At 35.8% G+C, this 15,162-nt stretch overlaps 1 protein-coding gene across 7 annotated transcripts; it reads left to right on the top strand.

Moving 5' to 3' along the window:
* Window positions 1-1,051: 1,051 nt before the first annotated feature.
* On the top strand, window positions 1,052-11,537 carry LOC142344486 (deoxyhypusine synthase-like). Of its 7 annotated transcripts, none has more exons than XM_075396153.1 (7): window positions 1,052-1,444; window positions 1,834-2,052; window positions 2,773-2,917; window positions 7,592-7,781; window positions 8,651-8,767; window positions 9,140-9,287; window positions 11,108-11,537. In XM_075396153.1, exons 2-7 carry the CDS (start codon window positions 1,870-1,872, stop codon window positions 11,462-11,464), a joined length of 1,140 nt encoding a protein of 379 aa, XP_075252268.1. In that variant the 5' UTR covers window positions 1,052-1,444; window positions 1,834-1,869; the 3' UTR covers window positions 11,465-11,537. The 7 variants fall into 7 exon arrangements, with proteins under 7 accessions (XP_075252268.1, XP_075252269.1, XP_075252266.1 ...); XM_075396154.1 differs by having other exon boundaries at window positions 1,052-1,370; window positions 1,844-2,052; XM_075396151.1 differs by having other exon boundaries at window positions 1,052-1,361.
* Window positions 11,538-15,162: the final 3,625 nt, after the last annotated feature.

Below are 15,162 nucleotides of genomic sequence, written 5' to 3' on the forward strand. Positions count from 1 at the left end.
TTTTTGATAAACGAATAAATTTAGCAAAAAACGGCAAAGTTTTAATTACAGAGCACTCTTAACGGAATTTGAAATAGAAAAGCCCCATTTTGAGTCTAAAATTATTGTGTTAGTGATGGTTGGGTCTGTACTTCCTGTAAATTTAATCAAACTGTACTAAAGAAACTTATTTGGTGCAGTTTTTGATGAAAAAATCTTTATTTTGAATCATTTAGCCAGAATTTTTGACAAAAAAAGTTAATAAAAATAGCCTACAATAAAATTTTTTGTCTTTACAAATAAAAATCGACAACCATTTCTTGAAAAATTAACAAATTTTAGCAAAATTGGCGAAGATTTAGTCAGAAATTCCGGAAAATGTGAATAAAATCTCACCGGAATTCACTCAATTTTCTCAAAATTTAAACCCCGATAACTCCCTGTAAAAAAATAAAATTTAAAATTTTTTTAATTCCATATTCTGCGCTGGACAAGTTTTCTAATGATACCAGTCTCAACTCTCTACGATGAATATATCGATTGGCCAAAATTGACTGAACAAAAAAAATCATTTGAGTATATAGTTCCTTCCCCCTCAAGAGGGGTCGGAACAATTATGCCGGGCTCTTTGTTTCTTCCGGTAGGAATCCAGACATGTTCCAGCTGCAAGGTATTCCAGACATTTTTTTTCGAAAAGCGGCAAGTTTGTGTAATAAGGCAAAGAGTTAAAAATGTTGACTGTTCAAATTTGAATTGATGTTTCGCATCATCTTCTTTTGTTTTGTTAGTCTTTCCAATCTCTTAAAGTCGGAGTTTGCTTGTAATAGTTACACTTCGTGAAGTTTTCAATATTCAAACTGTTGTTTTCTGTTGGCTTCAAAAATTTACGGGTTGGATGTTGATGTTACTACCGAAGCCAGCCGGTCGTTTGAGCAATTGGCCCGACGTTCGTCAGTTGTTTTTTTGGCCGATTTTACTCAAATTTTGTAATTTTTGTAGCGCCTTTCTATCTCACCCGACAAATGTGTATGAATATAAATATTTTTTTAAAATAATGCAATCGCTTGCTCATATGGAAGAACTAGCATTGTTAAGTCTCGGTTCTTGAAGGTTAGGCTTGTTTCGGTTGTAAAAGACTTGACTAGATTTGGTGCAATCTTCTCTTATGTAAGCTGGAGCCGCTAGTTTACTGATCTTGCTTGTGTAAATCATTTCGAGTGGTTTGAGATGCGTTGAGGTTGAGGATAAGATAAGAAATCCTAATAGAACAAACCTCTTCTTCTTAATCTGAACACTGTTTTCTGTTGAGATCTATTTGAACTGCTTCATTATTTATATCGCTAAGTTGCTCACACTGAAGTGTATATTATTACGAAACAATAGTACAAAAAGTAGTTGCCACTTGATGCTCCAATCCTATAAGAGAGCGGGGAAAACCTAGATCCCTTGCTTACGAAACAAAACCGTAAGTATGGGTTACGTCACTCTGATGAAGGCACTGAGGAAAGTGAGACATTCGCCGCCGACCGCGTAGCGATGCGAGATTTAAGCCCGAATTTTGAAGTGTTTTTTAGCGGAGTCACGTAACCGTGTTTGAAACACGAACTTGCGAGTTTGAAGTCTGGAACTGTAAATAAGAAAATCTGGCAGTGTGAAGTCTTGAACTGAAGAGATCTGGCATTTCAAAACGTGCACGTGAGTGTTTCTATTGGAAGTAATGCTAGTTATCCCTCACAATGTTAGGAAAATAAGTGTTTTCATTAATGGACTACAAGTCACTCAATGCTTGCTGTTTTACAAACTACAGTGATTGAAACTTGATCCATAAAGTGTAGGGCAACTATTTTGTACTAGTTTCCTGAAGTTGAGAATTAAGCGTTCGAAAGGAGTATGAAAGTGGACAACTTCAATGGTAAACTGCCGCCTGATGTAGCTGCACAAGTTGGAAATACTCAAGTGTCATACCCCGAGGGATTTGATACTGTAGTATCTGGATATGACTTTGCTGCTTGTGATGGAAAGGTTAACTTTGACAAGATGCTGTCTGAGGATTCTCTCTCCACTGGGCTACAGGTGGGTGTTTAGACCCTATTCTAGTTTAGACAATTTTTTTGCGTAGTTCTTTTGAGTAGTTCCGACAGTTCACTGAGTGCATAGTTGATAGGTACCTAATTTGCACACCCACTCTTCTGTTGCCTAGCAACGTACCATTTGCTAATGGGGCTCGAGCAAAATCAAACAGAATGGATTCTATAATGGATTTCACATGGCATCTCATCTGTTTTGCGTGAAATCTCACTGTGGGAATTTTCTAAACCAGAGAAACAGCATCAGATATTAATTGGAAAACTGGGGGTTATTGAAAATTATGAATGAAGGGCACGCTTGCTGTGATTTCTTTAAACATAAATAATTTCCTCGAAAGTCAGCAAATTACAAATAATAGTCGTATGAATGAAATGAAGAATGTTATTTTTCGGAAAACACTTATAAATAATGTGACTACAGGTACAATTTCTAGCGACCTCTCAAGACTGCCCTCAATGAACATTATTGTAAGATTTTCGTTTTAAATGCTGTTTTCAATGCACTTTTAAGCAGCGATATTTAACTTAAGCGAGGTACCATAAATCGAATATATTGGTACAATTTGTTGACATTTGAAGTCCTGTTTATTAAAAGTCAATTTTGAAGATAAATTTTTGGCTCAGAGGAAAGCGCTGATGAAGATGGCCGATTATTTGTAGACAAAGCTCTCTTCATCTTTAGAACTGTTTTGTTTTATGTTGCCAGGCAACTATGTTTGGAAGAGCAATAGCCGAACTGAAGAGAATGATTGAGGCTAAGCTGAATGGAAGTTTGACGGAGGAGGAGATTAAGAAGCAAAGAGAGATACCCACTGACAACTGGCAGCCAACACCATGTACCATATTCCTGAGTGAGTATTCCTAGTTGCTCTAATGCTTACATTTTATACTCATTATGTAGAGCTAAACATGCAAGCAAACGTTTGCTCTCAATATAAACTGTGAAGGTTTTGAGAAGTTCACGTTAGTCACATAAAACAATCATCTAGTTATTGAAATGACTGTTACTTTCCACTTTCACCTTTTTTGTTGCCAAACATTTTATGGGAGTAGATCAGTGTAGAAATTTTTCTAGATTTTGTTTGTTTCAGAGTCAGAAATATCCGCAAAAAATTCGAGAAAAATGTGGCCTCCTACTAATTTCGGGGAATAAAAAATTCAACCAAAATAGGGAAACAAAATGATAGGTCATGTGCGTTCGCGCCTAAGGCTCAACAATTTAAACTTGAGAACATGAAATGGTTTTGACCTAGATGAATATCTTCCGATATTTATTGGAACTTTGTCGTCCTGCTTCTTCTGCAAGAGAGTTCATTGTGCATTTATTTAAAGCTCCGCTTGCTGTCCCGGTGAACTATGCCTTTTTCTCTACAAATTTAGAGCCTCGGATTGGACGACAGCTTAGTAGAAATGTTTTGTTGAATTGTTATTTTGTTTGTCAAAGAAAAAAAAATGACTGTTCTCAAAGACCAAAAGCGAGCAAACTTTTTTCACACTTTAAAATAAGAATTAACTTAGTATTTCTACGACAAAAAATCTGATATGGATTTTTGCTCATCGATTACCCAGAGGGTATAAAGTCGATTACCCAGAGAATGCGCGAACTAATAGGATTCAACTAAATCCACCTTTCTTTGAAAGTTATTCAATTTTGAATTTTAAACGTCTATTCTTTCTAACCGTTTCAATCAATTATTTGAGCGTGCTGATTAATTGCTCTCAAACGAAGTTTGTGGCAATTATATTAGTCCTGTCGGTCTTTTTTATGCGATTTCTCGCTTGACCGATTTTTCGTCTGACGCTTTTGACTTTTCGTCCCCAAAAACGGGATAAACAGGTAGCGCCCAGCGGGCATTAAGTGCTCTTAGAGCCTTTCAGCTCAAACTGTTTTGGAGATTTAAACATATACTTATGATGTGAAGGGCGGTTATTAGAGGTTGAGACCCCCCCCCCTGTTGACCCCCACCCCCACTATTGCCTCCACCCCCCACCGCGCTGTTGCCCCCAACCCAGTGTTGCCCCCATCAGCCCCCGGTGCCCCCCCCCCGTGGCTAGCTACTGACGAAGCCAACCGCTCGCCGGTCGTTTGAGAGCAATTTGCCCGACGTTAGTCGGTTATGTTTTAAATACCCAGTTTCTAGATCAGAGTAAAAGCAGAAAATCATGTTAGAAAAAAAAGCAAAATTGAAAGTCCCACTATGTCAAACACATTTTTTCTGCATTTTAGCTGAGTTTTCTGAGTTTGATGCATTTTAGGCGATTATATTTCATTAAGTAAGAAAAACTGTACAAAAAATTTTTGAACTACCATTTTCTAATATTTGATCAATTGTCCGATTTAATTGTCAATCCGATTAACCTTTAAGTTTCGCTTTACCATATTTTGAAAGAACCATATGTTCGCTCAACCATGTTTGTTTGCTCAACCATATTGTTGGTCTCGTCGTCTGCCCTCTCCAGGTGTAATAGCCAACACAACTTCATTCACCTTTCTGGTATTTAATGACAGATAAATTAAATTTATTCGTTTCTTTCTTTCGGGGGGACATATGCTTAAATAGGTTTTTCTTTTTTTTCTTCAGTCAAATTTGGCATATCGATCTATTCTTTGAAGACTGCTGTGAGTGATATCATTAAAAAGCTCTTCAATAGTAACATTTATAATTAAAATAAATTTGTTGATTTCTTTTTTCGAGGAGTTATCGATGTTAAGAACAATTGATTTTTAGGGGTAATTTTGTTCAGTTTTGGAGTCAATTTTTGCTATATTTTTATCAAAGTTTGAATCAAAATTGTTTTTACAACATAAGGAATATTTTTGTGTTCGTCAATGAGGAGTAGCAATAAAAAAGGGCTAGTTTTGGTCTCATTGAGAATTTACAATCTTCAGTCACCAATTTTTATTGTTGAGCACTTTATCTAAAGGTTTTCTCAAGTTTTTGGTTTCTGTCATTTAGAGGGGAAAACTTATGGGTTTTTATGGCTTTGGCCCTGTGTTTTCTTATTTTTTGAACTTTTGTGTTTTGCCTGAATGTTTCTAGTCCTTTCTGAGCCTCTTCAATTCAAAAAGCAATTGGCTTCCAAAAGAGGATTAAGTGAAACTATCTAATGCTTTGAATGCGTTTCTAATGGTTGTTGAGTCTGTGAATGAATTTTCAAAAAAAAATTGAAGGTTAACCGGTTTTAATTTCATTTTGAGCTTTTAGGTCTGTCCCACTAATGACAAATCCATTATGCTTAATATTGAATCAAAAGTTAGTCTGGTTTGAGTTTTTGTCTTCTAATTATTGGTTTTATGACTTTGATACTACGAGTTTTCATAAAGTTTTGTGGATTTTGTGCTTTCGTTCATAATTGCTGTTTTTTGTCCGTTATAACAATACTGAAAGTTCTCATTAGCGCTGAAAGGACTCTTAGTTTAACATAAGGATAATTATCAGAGAATAGCGTAAGGTTTTAATTGCTCCGACTCTTTCTGGCACTTTTCTACTGGTTTTTGGTTTTGCCCGTATTTGTTGTCCTTCTGGTTGTCATAAGATTTGTTCTGATTAATGAATGATGTCTTTGGCTTACAATCGTTGACCTCGAGGTATGAGTTAAAGTGTCTAATGCTTTTTGTTGAAAACTTTTGGTTTAATTGCTCTGGTACGATGAGTTGTATTTAAAATTGAGTGATTTTTGAATATCAGTTCATATTTGCTGATTGTTTTGAATTCAGCTTATCAAAATGCTGAGAGATCAGTTATTTTATCTAGTCGTCTGTATTATATTGTAAGAATCGCTCTGATAAATGACAGGTCTCAGCAGATTCCTTTTTTAGTGGGACTGAGTAACCTATTCATATGCGGTCAGTTAATACGTGATGGTTTTGACGATTTTGATTTTAAAACTCATCCTTTTTGAACATATATTTTTTGTTTTTGGTCAAATTGAAACATAGTATCATCAATTCCGCTATCTTGTGATTTTAACTTCAAGCACTTTGTTGGGATTATAATACATCCGATTTTTTATGTCTTGCTGTTCTTTTTGTTGTTCTTTGAAATATTCGCGTTAATAACAAGTCCCATTGATATTCAAATGAGAACCAAGTGAACATATTCAAATTAACATTCATATATTAACTGAAATAATATAAATTTGAATAATTGTTGGAATAATGATTGAAACAATTACATATAATTTTCAGATAATAGCTGATGATGTTAATGGCTTCAATACTTGTAAAATGTTTTTGTAAATTGTTTTTAAATTGCTGTTTTTTTGTATCTCTTGTTATTTATTACTCCTTTTCTTTGACTTTGTCTCATCAGAGACATATTCATTGAGGAATCATAATTAACTCTATCCGATTTTTTAGTTAACAGCTAATAGTTTTTGTGACTTTTGAAATTATTTGGTTCAAAATATTCGATGGATTTTTGAACTTCGCCTTTTTTGTTGACTGGTTATCTAGTCACATTGTACTCAGATTCTATCTGCTTTTGTGGTTGAGGACATATGAATTAATGTAGTCTAGTTTTTGTCTGATGGTATTTGGAATCTGTTACTTTTTTTATTGTTTTTGCCATGAATATTTTTTGTTTATCTTGTCGTTTGTTTTGTCTCGTAGTTGTATGAATGGAAGACATGAGCTATCTAAAGCGGTAGAACATTATCTTATTTATTCTGTAGTTTGGGTTTATAACAATTTTTTTCGCTTTAGCATCTATTTGTGTATATCTCTAATCTCATTTGTTGGACAATAAAGTCAATAATATGGATGAGTGGAGTCGAAACATTATGTGCGATACCGAGCCTCCTTGTTTTCTCAATTCTTTCCTTTTGTGCCTGCTACTAAAAACTATTGTACTTCCTGTTGTAGTTCATTTGGGCTTCTTAAATTTTTTGACCTGTTTCAATTGATCACTTGATTTTCCAGTATTTATGAAAATTTCGTATGATGAGAAAACGAGGGAATTAAAATTGGCAATTACAAAAAATTTGAGTTGCAGAGTATATATTATTAAAGAGCTAGATTCATTTTGCCGTCTACATTGATTTCATTTATTTGGTTTTTTTTTATAAACCGTTATACTGGCAGACAGCAACTACAGTTGGTTCTATGCAATTTTCCTTAATTATAACTCAAACAGCACTCATTTGCAGTGATTCTAATCGGTGAAATTTTCCTTTATAAAGTTACAATTACCTTAAGAGTGTTCCATGTTTTTAACTTAGGGTTAATAGCGGTTTCGGAGCGTGAAATGTCGAAAAAAACTTCACTTTTTCCTGGAAGAATCAACAAGATTGAAACCGTCTCTTACACGATTGACTCAGTTTTTCGTCTAAATTAAATCTCTGTCTGGCATAAAGTTCCTGACCCACATTCTATGGAGAGTTGGGGCCATAAGTTAGAAATTCTGGAAGTATTATTCACCCAAAGATATTTTTTATCTTTTATTTTGAAGCTGGTTTTTCATGCATCACGTAATGCATGTGTACTATAAAAAGCAAACGCAATCTACAAATATTGTTCATTTCAGGCTACACCTCCAATTTGATCTCGGGTGGAACTAGGGAGTCGCTTCGTTATCTAGTGCAGCACAAGATGGTAGACTGCATTTCATCCACTGCTGGTGGAATCGAGGAGGACTTCATCAAGTGTCTTATCCCCAGTACTGTTGGTACATTCGAATTGGCTGGCAAAGACATGTTTGAAAAGAAACTCAATAGGTGCTCATACTATCTGAATTTTTTCTACAACGATTTAGGTGTACTTTTTTGCCGTGTCAATTCTAAATGTAATAAACTGCTCTCAAATCATGTTCAAGAAGTTTTTTGAATTAACTGTTTAATTAATTTCACCCTGTTTGTGGACAGTTCAATTTTGGTCATTTATATTTCATCTTTCATTGTTTAACTTGAAGCTAGTCAGTAAATTGAATGCGATGGTGCATGAATTGATCTCGATCTCGACAAAGCTTGACGCAGTTATTGTAGTCGTATATATATCTTGTTATACAAAATTTCTGCTTAATCATTGTGACTTTTTAAGTGGCTTTTTCAGCTTTTCGGGTTCTAAATTGCTCTCTCATTCACAATTTTAGGCAGATGGACCCAATTGTGTGCCAATATAGGTTTCATTTTAAATTTAAGTCTTCCATAAGGTTCTGCTCTTAACATCCCTTGAAGCCCCTTAATGAACTTTTGCCCCCCTCCCCACTAATGAAGCAGACTAGAATAGAATTAGGCTGCCGCCAGTCGGAGTTCTAGAGCAATGCGTCCGATTTTAAACCATTGTGGCAGTATTTATTCACCTGCCATTAAATTTTTCACTATCGATCCTTTAAATACATGCCTAGAATGCCCAGAATTTTTTGCATTACTTTTCGGCAATTGATATAAAGGCATTGGTTCTCGTGACGCGTTTTATTGTGATGCTTGAATTCTTTTTCTATAGAGGTGGATTTGCCCAAGTTGTTATTCGGATATTTGTTGGTACCTCTCAGTAGCCACCACAGTCAGTTGAGTTCATCTTGACCATCATAGCTTATATCTACTTCAGCTCATGATAGCTGTGTGTTTATGTGCGTGTGGATTAGGAATGGGAACATTGTGCTGTCATTGAAACATTACGCTCTCTTCGAGGACTGGGTCATTCCCATTTATGACCAGATGCTCAAGGAACAGGACGAGGGAACGAAATGGACTCCATCCACGTAAGAGAATAAGCTGACCGGTTTCTTGTTCCTCCTAATTTATTTTGAGGACAACTGTAAAGGACATTATCCTTTATCGTCAAAGTTATGTCAAATTCTGTGCATCTATTCAGTCCATGTTTTTCTTGCTTGGCAGAAAATGCGCGGTAATCAGTTGAATCGCAATTAAGTATGTGAAAAATTTTCTATTTTTTGTTCTCCACACTTCATCAGATGATAACAAATGGTTGAACTCCTGAAATACTACTCGCTAATCATAGCTTATTTCAATATTTTCGAATTGAAAAATTTTTATGTTTGTACTTAACGTGTAAGCCTTTCCCATAAACTGTATAAAGATTTTGGAGAGTGTATTGGGCAATTTGTGTTGAGGTTCATCCACCGACTTGGCAAAGAGATAAACAACCCGGAGTCCGTGTACTACTGGGCGTGGAAGAATAACATCCCAGTGTTCTGTCCTCCACTTACTGACGGAGGAATTGGAGATCTTCTCTTCTTCCATTCCTTCAAACACGACGGAAGGAATGATCCATTCTGCTGTTTCTTTTCAACAGTTACATGAAAAAATATTTGTGCATCTAAGTATTTCTTTCCACATAATGGCTTCACCAGTACGTAGCAAGAAACTCCGAAAGAATTTTTTTTTATCAGAGTCAGAAAAACTATAAATAGTTGAGCGAGATCTTGAATAAAGATATGAGAAAGGATAAATAACTGCATCATGCAATCCTCTTACTTGTACCCCTTATCAGTAGTAACAATTCGCAATTTAAATAAAATAAATAATATCTCATGGTTTTAATGGCTTCAGTATTTTTTGTAGACTAATGACCTAGTGTCTCTAAAAACAAGTCTAATTTTATTCCCAAGGTGTTGCCAGTCGATTTGTTTTTCAGCTTTGTCACTTTTTATTTCTTTCCTTCAGAAGTAGCTTAGTCTCTGTATAAACAGTCCGTATCCTACAGGCCCAAAGTCTAATTCTTTATAACTTTTTTGTTTTAACTAATGGTTTCTTGGCCTTGATAATACGCATTTTCATTTAAAAATGCCATTTCGGATATCGAGTTTTTGAGGTTGTTCTATGTTTCCTTACCGCAACTGCAATTGAATGGGGAGGTCGCTTTAGCGTTGAAAGATTGCATAATTGAGCTTATAATAGTTTTTGTGAATAAATTATCGTTAACGGCTGCGTTACAGTTTTCTTGCTAATTTATTTAATTTAAGAGAATGTTAGCCTGTTGTTGTTCTTTTTGTAGTCGCATAACATTACCCGGATAATGGCAGTTCGGAATTGTTTCCTTAAGAGGTATAAATTAACAGGTTTCAATTGCCTCCTCAATTATACATCAGGAAGTATAATTTAACCTTTTTAATGATTTCAGTTGATACCTTATGAGTTTAATCGTTTAGAAGTTATTGGTTTTCAATAGTTTAATTTTGACCTTTGTCCTCTTTGCAGTTTTTTTTTCTAATTGTTACGAAGTTTCATTAAGGAGAGATGTCCTTCTGGTAATGTAAAGTTCAGTTAATTTAGTTGGTTTAGTTAGGTGTTATCTAGCGCCGTTTTGATTTTGTTATTCTGTTTTCTTCATACATCTAGTTTTTAATGTAATTATTTTTTTTTATTTTACATTTGCTTTGTCTCGTGGTTTCATCATTGGCAAGTTTCATCAACCCTTTAATGTGGCCTTACTTTTATTCAGTGTTTTGTTGAACAATATGTGTCTCTGAAATTTTTTCTGTCTATTCCTCATTTGGTAGACCATCAAGTCAAAAATGCAGATTAGCGGTGTCGACCATTATGTGCAAACGCAGATTACCGAATCTCCTTGTTCCTATCAAAAGTCTTGTTCTATTTTAATATGCAGAAGAACAGGATGTTGAATGTTACAATATGTCTTTCATCTCATCGATATGTTCACTCTTTGCAAAGTTTTAGTTGGAATTATGCTTTTTGATTCTTAATAAGTCGACTTCTTGCCATTTTATGATTTACAGCTATTCGGCCGTCAATTATTTATTGGTTCACTGAAAAAATTGTGGTGATCAAGGTTAAAGCAATTAATTTTTTCTTTTATTTCTATACGAACGTCTCCTTAATTTTTATAATTTTACGGGGGTTTTGTCATTACAGCTTTGTGGCTATATAACAGATACCCTCCCCCGCGGTCACAGGCTTAGTGGTCAAATAATGTAAATATAGCCCCCATTACTGTAAATATATGTACCATAATGGAGACTAAATTTTCGCGGTGCTGGTAATGGAAAACATCCGCTTTTTCTTCGGAATTCAATTTAAAATGAAGTTAAATCAGACGCTAGGAAGATAAACAGCTGTTCAGGACTATCTCCATGGACATCGTACAAGATGTGCAGCGTATTATGGAAGTGGCTGTCAAATCCAAGCATACAGCTTTCTTTCTTCTCGGAGGGGGGGTGGCGAAGCACCATGTTTTGAATGCAAATGCCATGAGACATGGAGGCAGGTATTCGGTCTACGTCAATACTGCGCAGGAATTTGACGGCTGTGACTCGGGAGCACCCCCAGATGAGGCTGTGACCTGGGGCAAAATCCACGTGAAAGCGAAGCCTGTGAAGGTGTTCGCCGAAGCATCGCTGGTGTTGCCTCTGTTGATTGCGCAGACCTTTTTCAAATATCAAGGAGAGTTCGAAAAGTTGCTGCCTAAGGATGATTAGACTGAGAACACCAGAGTTCGAATTGTGTAACATGAAACTCATGAATATAAATTTGAGTTTAACTGATCGTTGAGCAATTTTTTTGTGTACTTTTAAAAGCTGCTGAGCGGTAAGCTGAGTGTAGCTATGTTCCGACAGTCTTGGTTTTGTCCAGTTTTTTTCACGCATTTCGGTCTGTTAGCGTGGAATGGATATTCTGACCACGCCTAGCCAGAATAGGGAGTGAATGTAGAAGCAGTAGTAGTGAATGTGACGTGTAGAATCTATTCAACCATGCTTTTGAAATGGGATGATAAAACAGTGGTTGAGAAATATCCCTAAAATTGCCTTGAATTTTGGTCATTTTCGGTAGAATTTATTATTGTTCCGACCCCATATTAGCGGCTGTATGCACAATTGGACTTTTTTCTTCCGTCAATTTTGGCCACGCGATATATTTATCGTAGGGAGTTGTGAGTGGTATCATTAGAAAGGACATCGATCCTAAAAAGATTTTTTCAAGCCTTAAGAATTTTGAGAAATAAACGAGTCATCGCGCTGTGAAAAATTGATTAAAATTGGCTATTCAGGTGTAAAAATAGTTCATTCTCAGGGCAGTTTCGGTTTTTAAGCTCAAATCTGCTCGTAAAAGCGGTATTTCGCATTGCGCATTTTTTTGAGGAGTTGTCCAGGTTTCACGCTTTGTGAGAATTCGACTGATTTCCGTTCTTTTTTGTTTAAATATTCGATAATTTTTGTACAAAATTTGATCACTTTTGTCATGATATGTTTAAAGTGATAGCAATAGTGTTGTTTGTATTACATTTAAAGATAGAGGAGGGTTCGTGAACTGTTTGGTCCGACTTTTTTGCTAAATTCGTTTTTTAAATTAGAAATAGCACCAAATTTGCTTCTTTAGCCCACTATGTCATCAATTGTTTCACGTAGAGTCCTAGCAACGGCTAACACCAGCTCTCTTCATTTCTTTGAGGGCTATATTTGGTAACGGTTCCTCAGAGAATATTCTAGAATGAAGATATTTCCGTCTCTTTGATAAATTCCATCTATATTCATCCAAAATGCATTTGTTTTTAATATATCAAAAATTGTTGCCAACATAAACCTTGTGCTAAAATTTGAAACGATTACCAATTTTTTCTGATAACGCGCAGCGGTGGCGAGGCTAGTTTTGGTCTCGTTAGGGATTTTTACTTTCATAAGATTTCAGATTGTATTGTCTTTTTTTTCATCTTTTTGCGCTTTGTCTATTATAGTCAGGAATGAAATCATATCAAGGTTCAATTAACGACAGTTCCCTTTTACGTTGTAATGAAGCAGAATAAAAATATATATTGCTTTCAAAGAAAAGCATGCCGGCATTTGTTCTGTTTTTACTGTTCATTTTATCGCATTAATCAAAACCAATCGCCTTTTTAGTTAGGTATAGGTGAGCCTATCTAATTTTTTCAGTTCACACCTTATGGGTCTTGTGACTTTGAATATATTTATTTTTAATTGCTCTCAAACAAAGATTAGCAATTATATTAGCCCTGTTGATCTTTTATCACAGCAGCCCCCCTCAGTTCATCCCCCCACGCCTCCCCCAATGCTAACCCCTGTACATCGCTCAGGCCGGAAGAGCCCCGTGTAGCCAAAGACCTCCCTCACGCCGTTGCCCCCCCCCCCCCCACTGTTGACCCCCATCGGCCCCATCCCCAACTGCGCGTAACCCCGCCCCTTCAATTAAGCTAAAGCTAGCCTCACTAAACTGTGGCGAGCAACTTTTGTTTACGATTACCTTTTGAAACGATTACCACGTGTTTCTGATAACACGCAGCGGTGGCGAGGCTAGTTTTGGTCTCGTTAGGGATTTTTACTTTCATACGGTTTCAGATTGTTTTGTCTTTTTTTCATCTTTTTGCGCTTTATGTCTATTATAGTCAGGAATGACATCAGATCACGGTTCAATTAACGACAGTTCCCTTTTACGTTGTAATGAAGCAGAATGAAAATATATATATTGCTTTCAATGAAAAGCATGCCGGCATTTGTTCTGTTTTTACTGTTCATTTTATCGCATTAATCAAAACCAATCGCCTTTTTAGTTAGGTATAGGTGAGCCTGTCTAATTTTTTCAGTTCACACCTTATGGGTCTTGTGACTTTGAATATATTTATTTTTAATTGCTCTCAAACAAAGATTAGCAATTATATTAGCCCTGTTGATCTTTTTTTATCACAGCAGCCCCCCTCAGTTCATCCCGCCACGCCTCCCCCAATGCTAACCCCTGTACATCGCTCAGGCCGGAAGGGCCCCGTGTAGCCAAAGACCTCCCTCACGTCGTTGCCCCCCCCCACTGTTGAGCCCCATCCACCACTGCGCGCAACCCTGCCCCTTCAGTTAAGCTAAAGCTAGCCTCACTAAACTGTGGCGAGCAACTTTTGCAAGTTTTTTGTTTTCATCAATTTTATCCTATGTTGCGTTTTATTTCAAATATTGTTATCAAGATTCTTTGATTCTTTTACAGTTTGGTGTTATAAAGCAAACGCTTATAAAGAAGAAATATAACCATTTTCCCCTCTTTTCTTCAAAGTAACATATTTGTTAGCATATTACGACTTGTCTAATATTCAGTTAATCCTAGAACAATATCAAGTTTTGTTTTATGTTCGTTTTAATTATATGGAGAAACAATCATAATTTGTCAATTTTGTTTTTAATTTTGTTTTGGTTAATTTTTTCTTTCAATCTTTGGCTTCATTCTATTTCTAGTTGGCTTTTGTTGTCTTAGGTTATTTGCATTTTAGACGGCTGGTTTTTTAAAGCGCTTCGGAGTTCTTCGGCTGTGTTTTTTCGAGAACTGTTCACACGTTTTTCATGTTCGATTTTCCTGCTGGTTTTTTTAATGGCTTTCCAAATCAATTCCTAGTTTTTGTTTTGTCAAGGAGATTATGCAAAATTTCGAATCGTAAATCAGGACTTGTCCTATGGTTTTTAAGATGCATTCACATTTTTATCTTTTTTGGCAATTAAAAGTCGAACTGGAGGAGTGATTTTAATCAGCCACGAGTAGTAATAGGAGTGAAATAGGATTAGCTTTACGGCGTAAAACTGTATCGCTGCGTCTACTTCGAAGTGAGGTATTGGTTTTAGAACTGATTTTCGGTTATTGAGAGCAAGTTTTTCCGAAAGGCAATTTGACGTTTTTCATGAAATGTAGCTGATTTTTTGGTTTTTTCATGTTTTTGTGGTTATCGTTGCCCTATTACTTGGTTGCTTGCATTGATTACCGGTGTCAATGACTTAATAATGTGACATGTTTTAGTTAATTTATTGGTTTGAATTGAAATCTAACATAAAACGACTTTGGCACTTTTTGTTTTCCGCCTTTTATATTTCTGTTATTTCCTTAGTCAAATTTTTGACAGCTATCATTGACTCTTTTAGGGAGTCATATTCGGATTTATTTGAAAGTTTTTATTCATATCGAGTGGCTTGCACAACTTTGACTCGATTTCGTTTCAAAAGGCATAATCGATATTGCACTTGTAACCTTATTTCGTTCTGTCACCTTTGACGAGTCTCATTGGCGCTAGTTGGTCAGATTTGAGTTTATCTAATGGTTTCAGTTAGTGTTAAGTGCATTAGTGTTAATGACTGGGACGGGACCTTACTTGTTATAAAAAAAAGTTGTGATTTTTTTTTGGGTTTTGGTCGTT

This window comes from Convolutriloba macropyga, chromosome 8 (assembly GCF_964194025.1).
Source record: "Convolutriloba macropyga chromosome 8, txConMacr16.3, whole genome shotgun sequence".
NCBI lineage: Eukaryota > Metazoa > Xenacoelomorpha > Acoela > Convolutidae > Convolutriloba > Convolutriloba macropyga.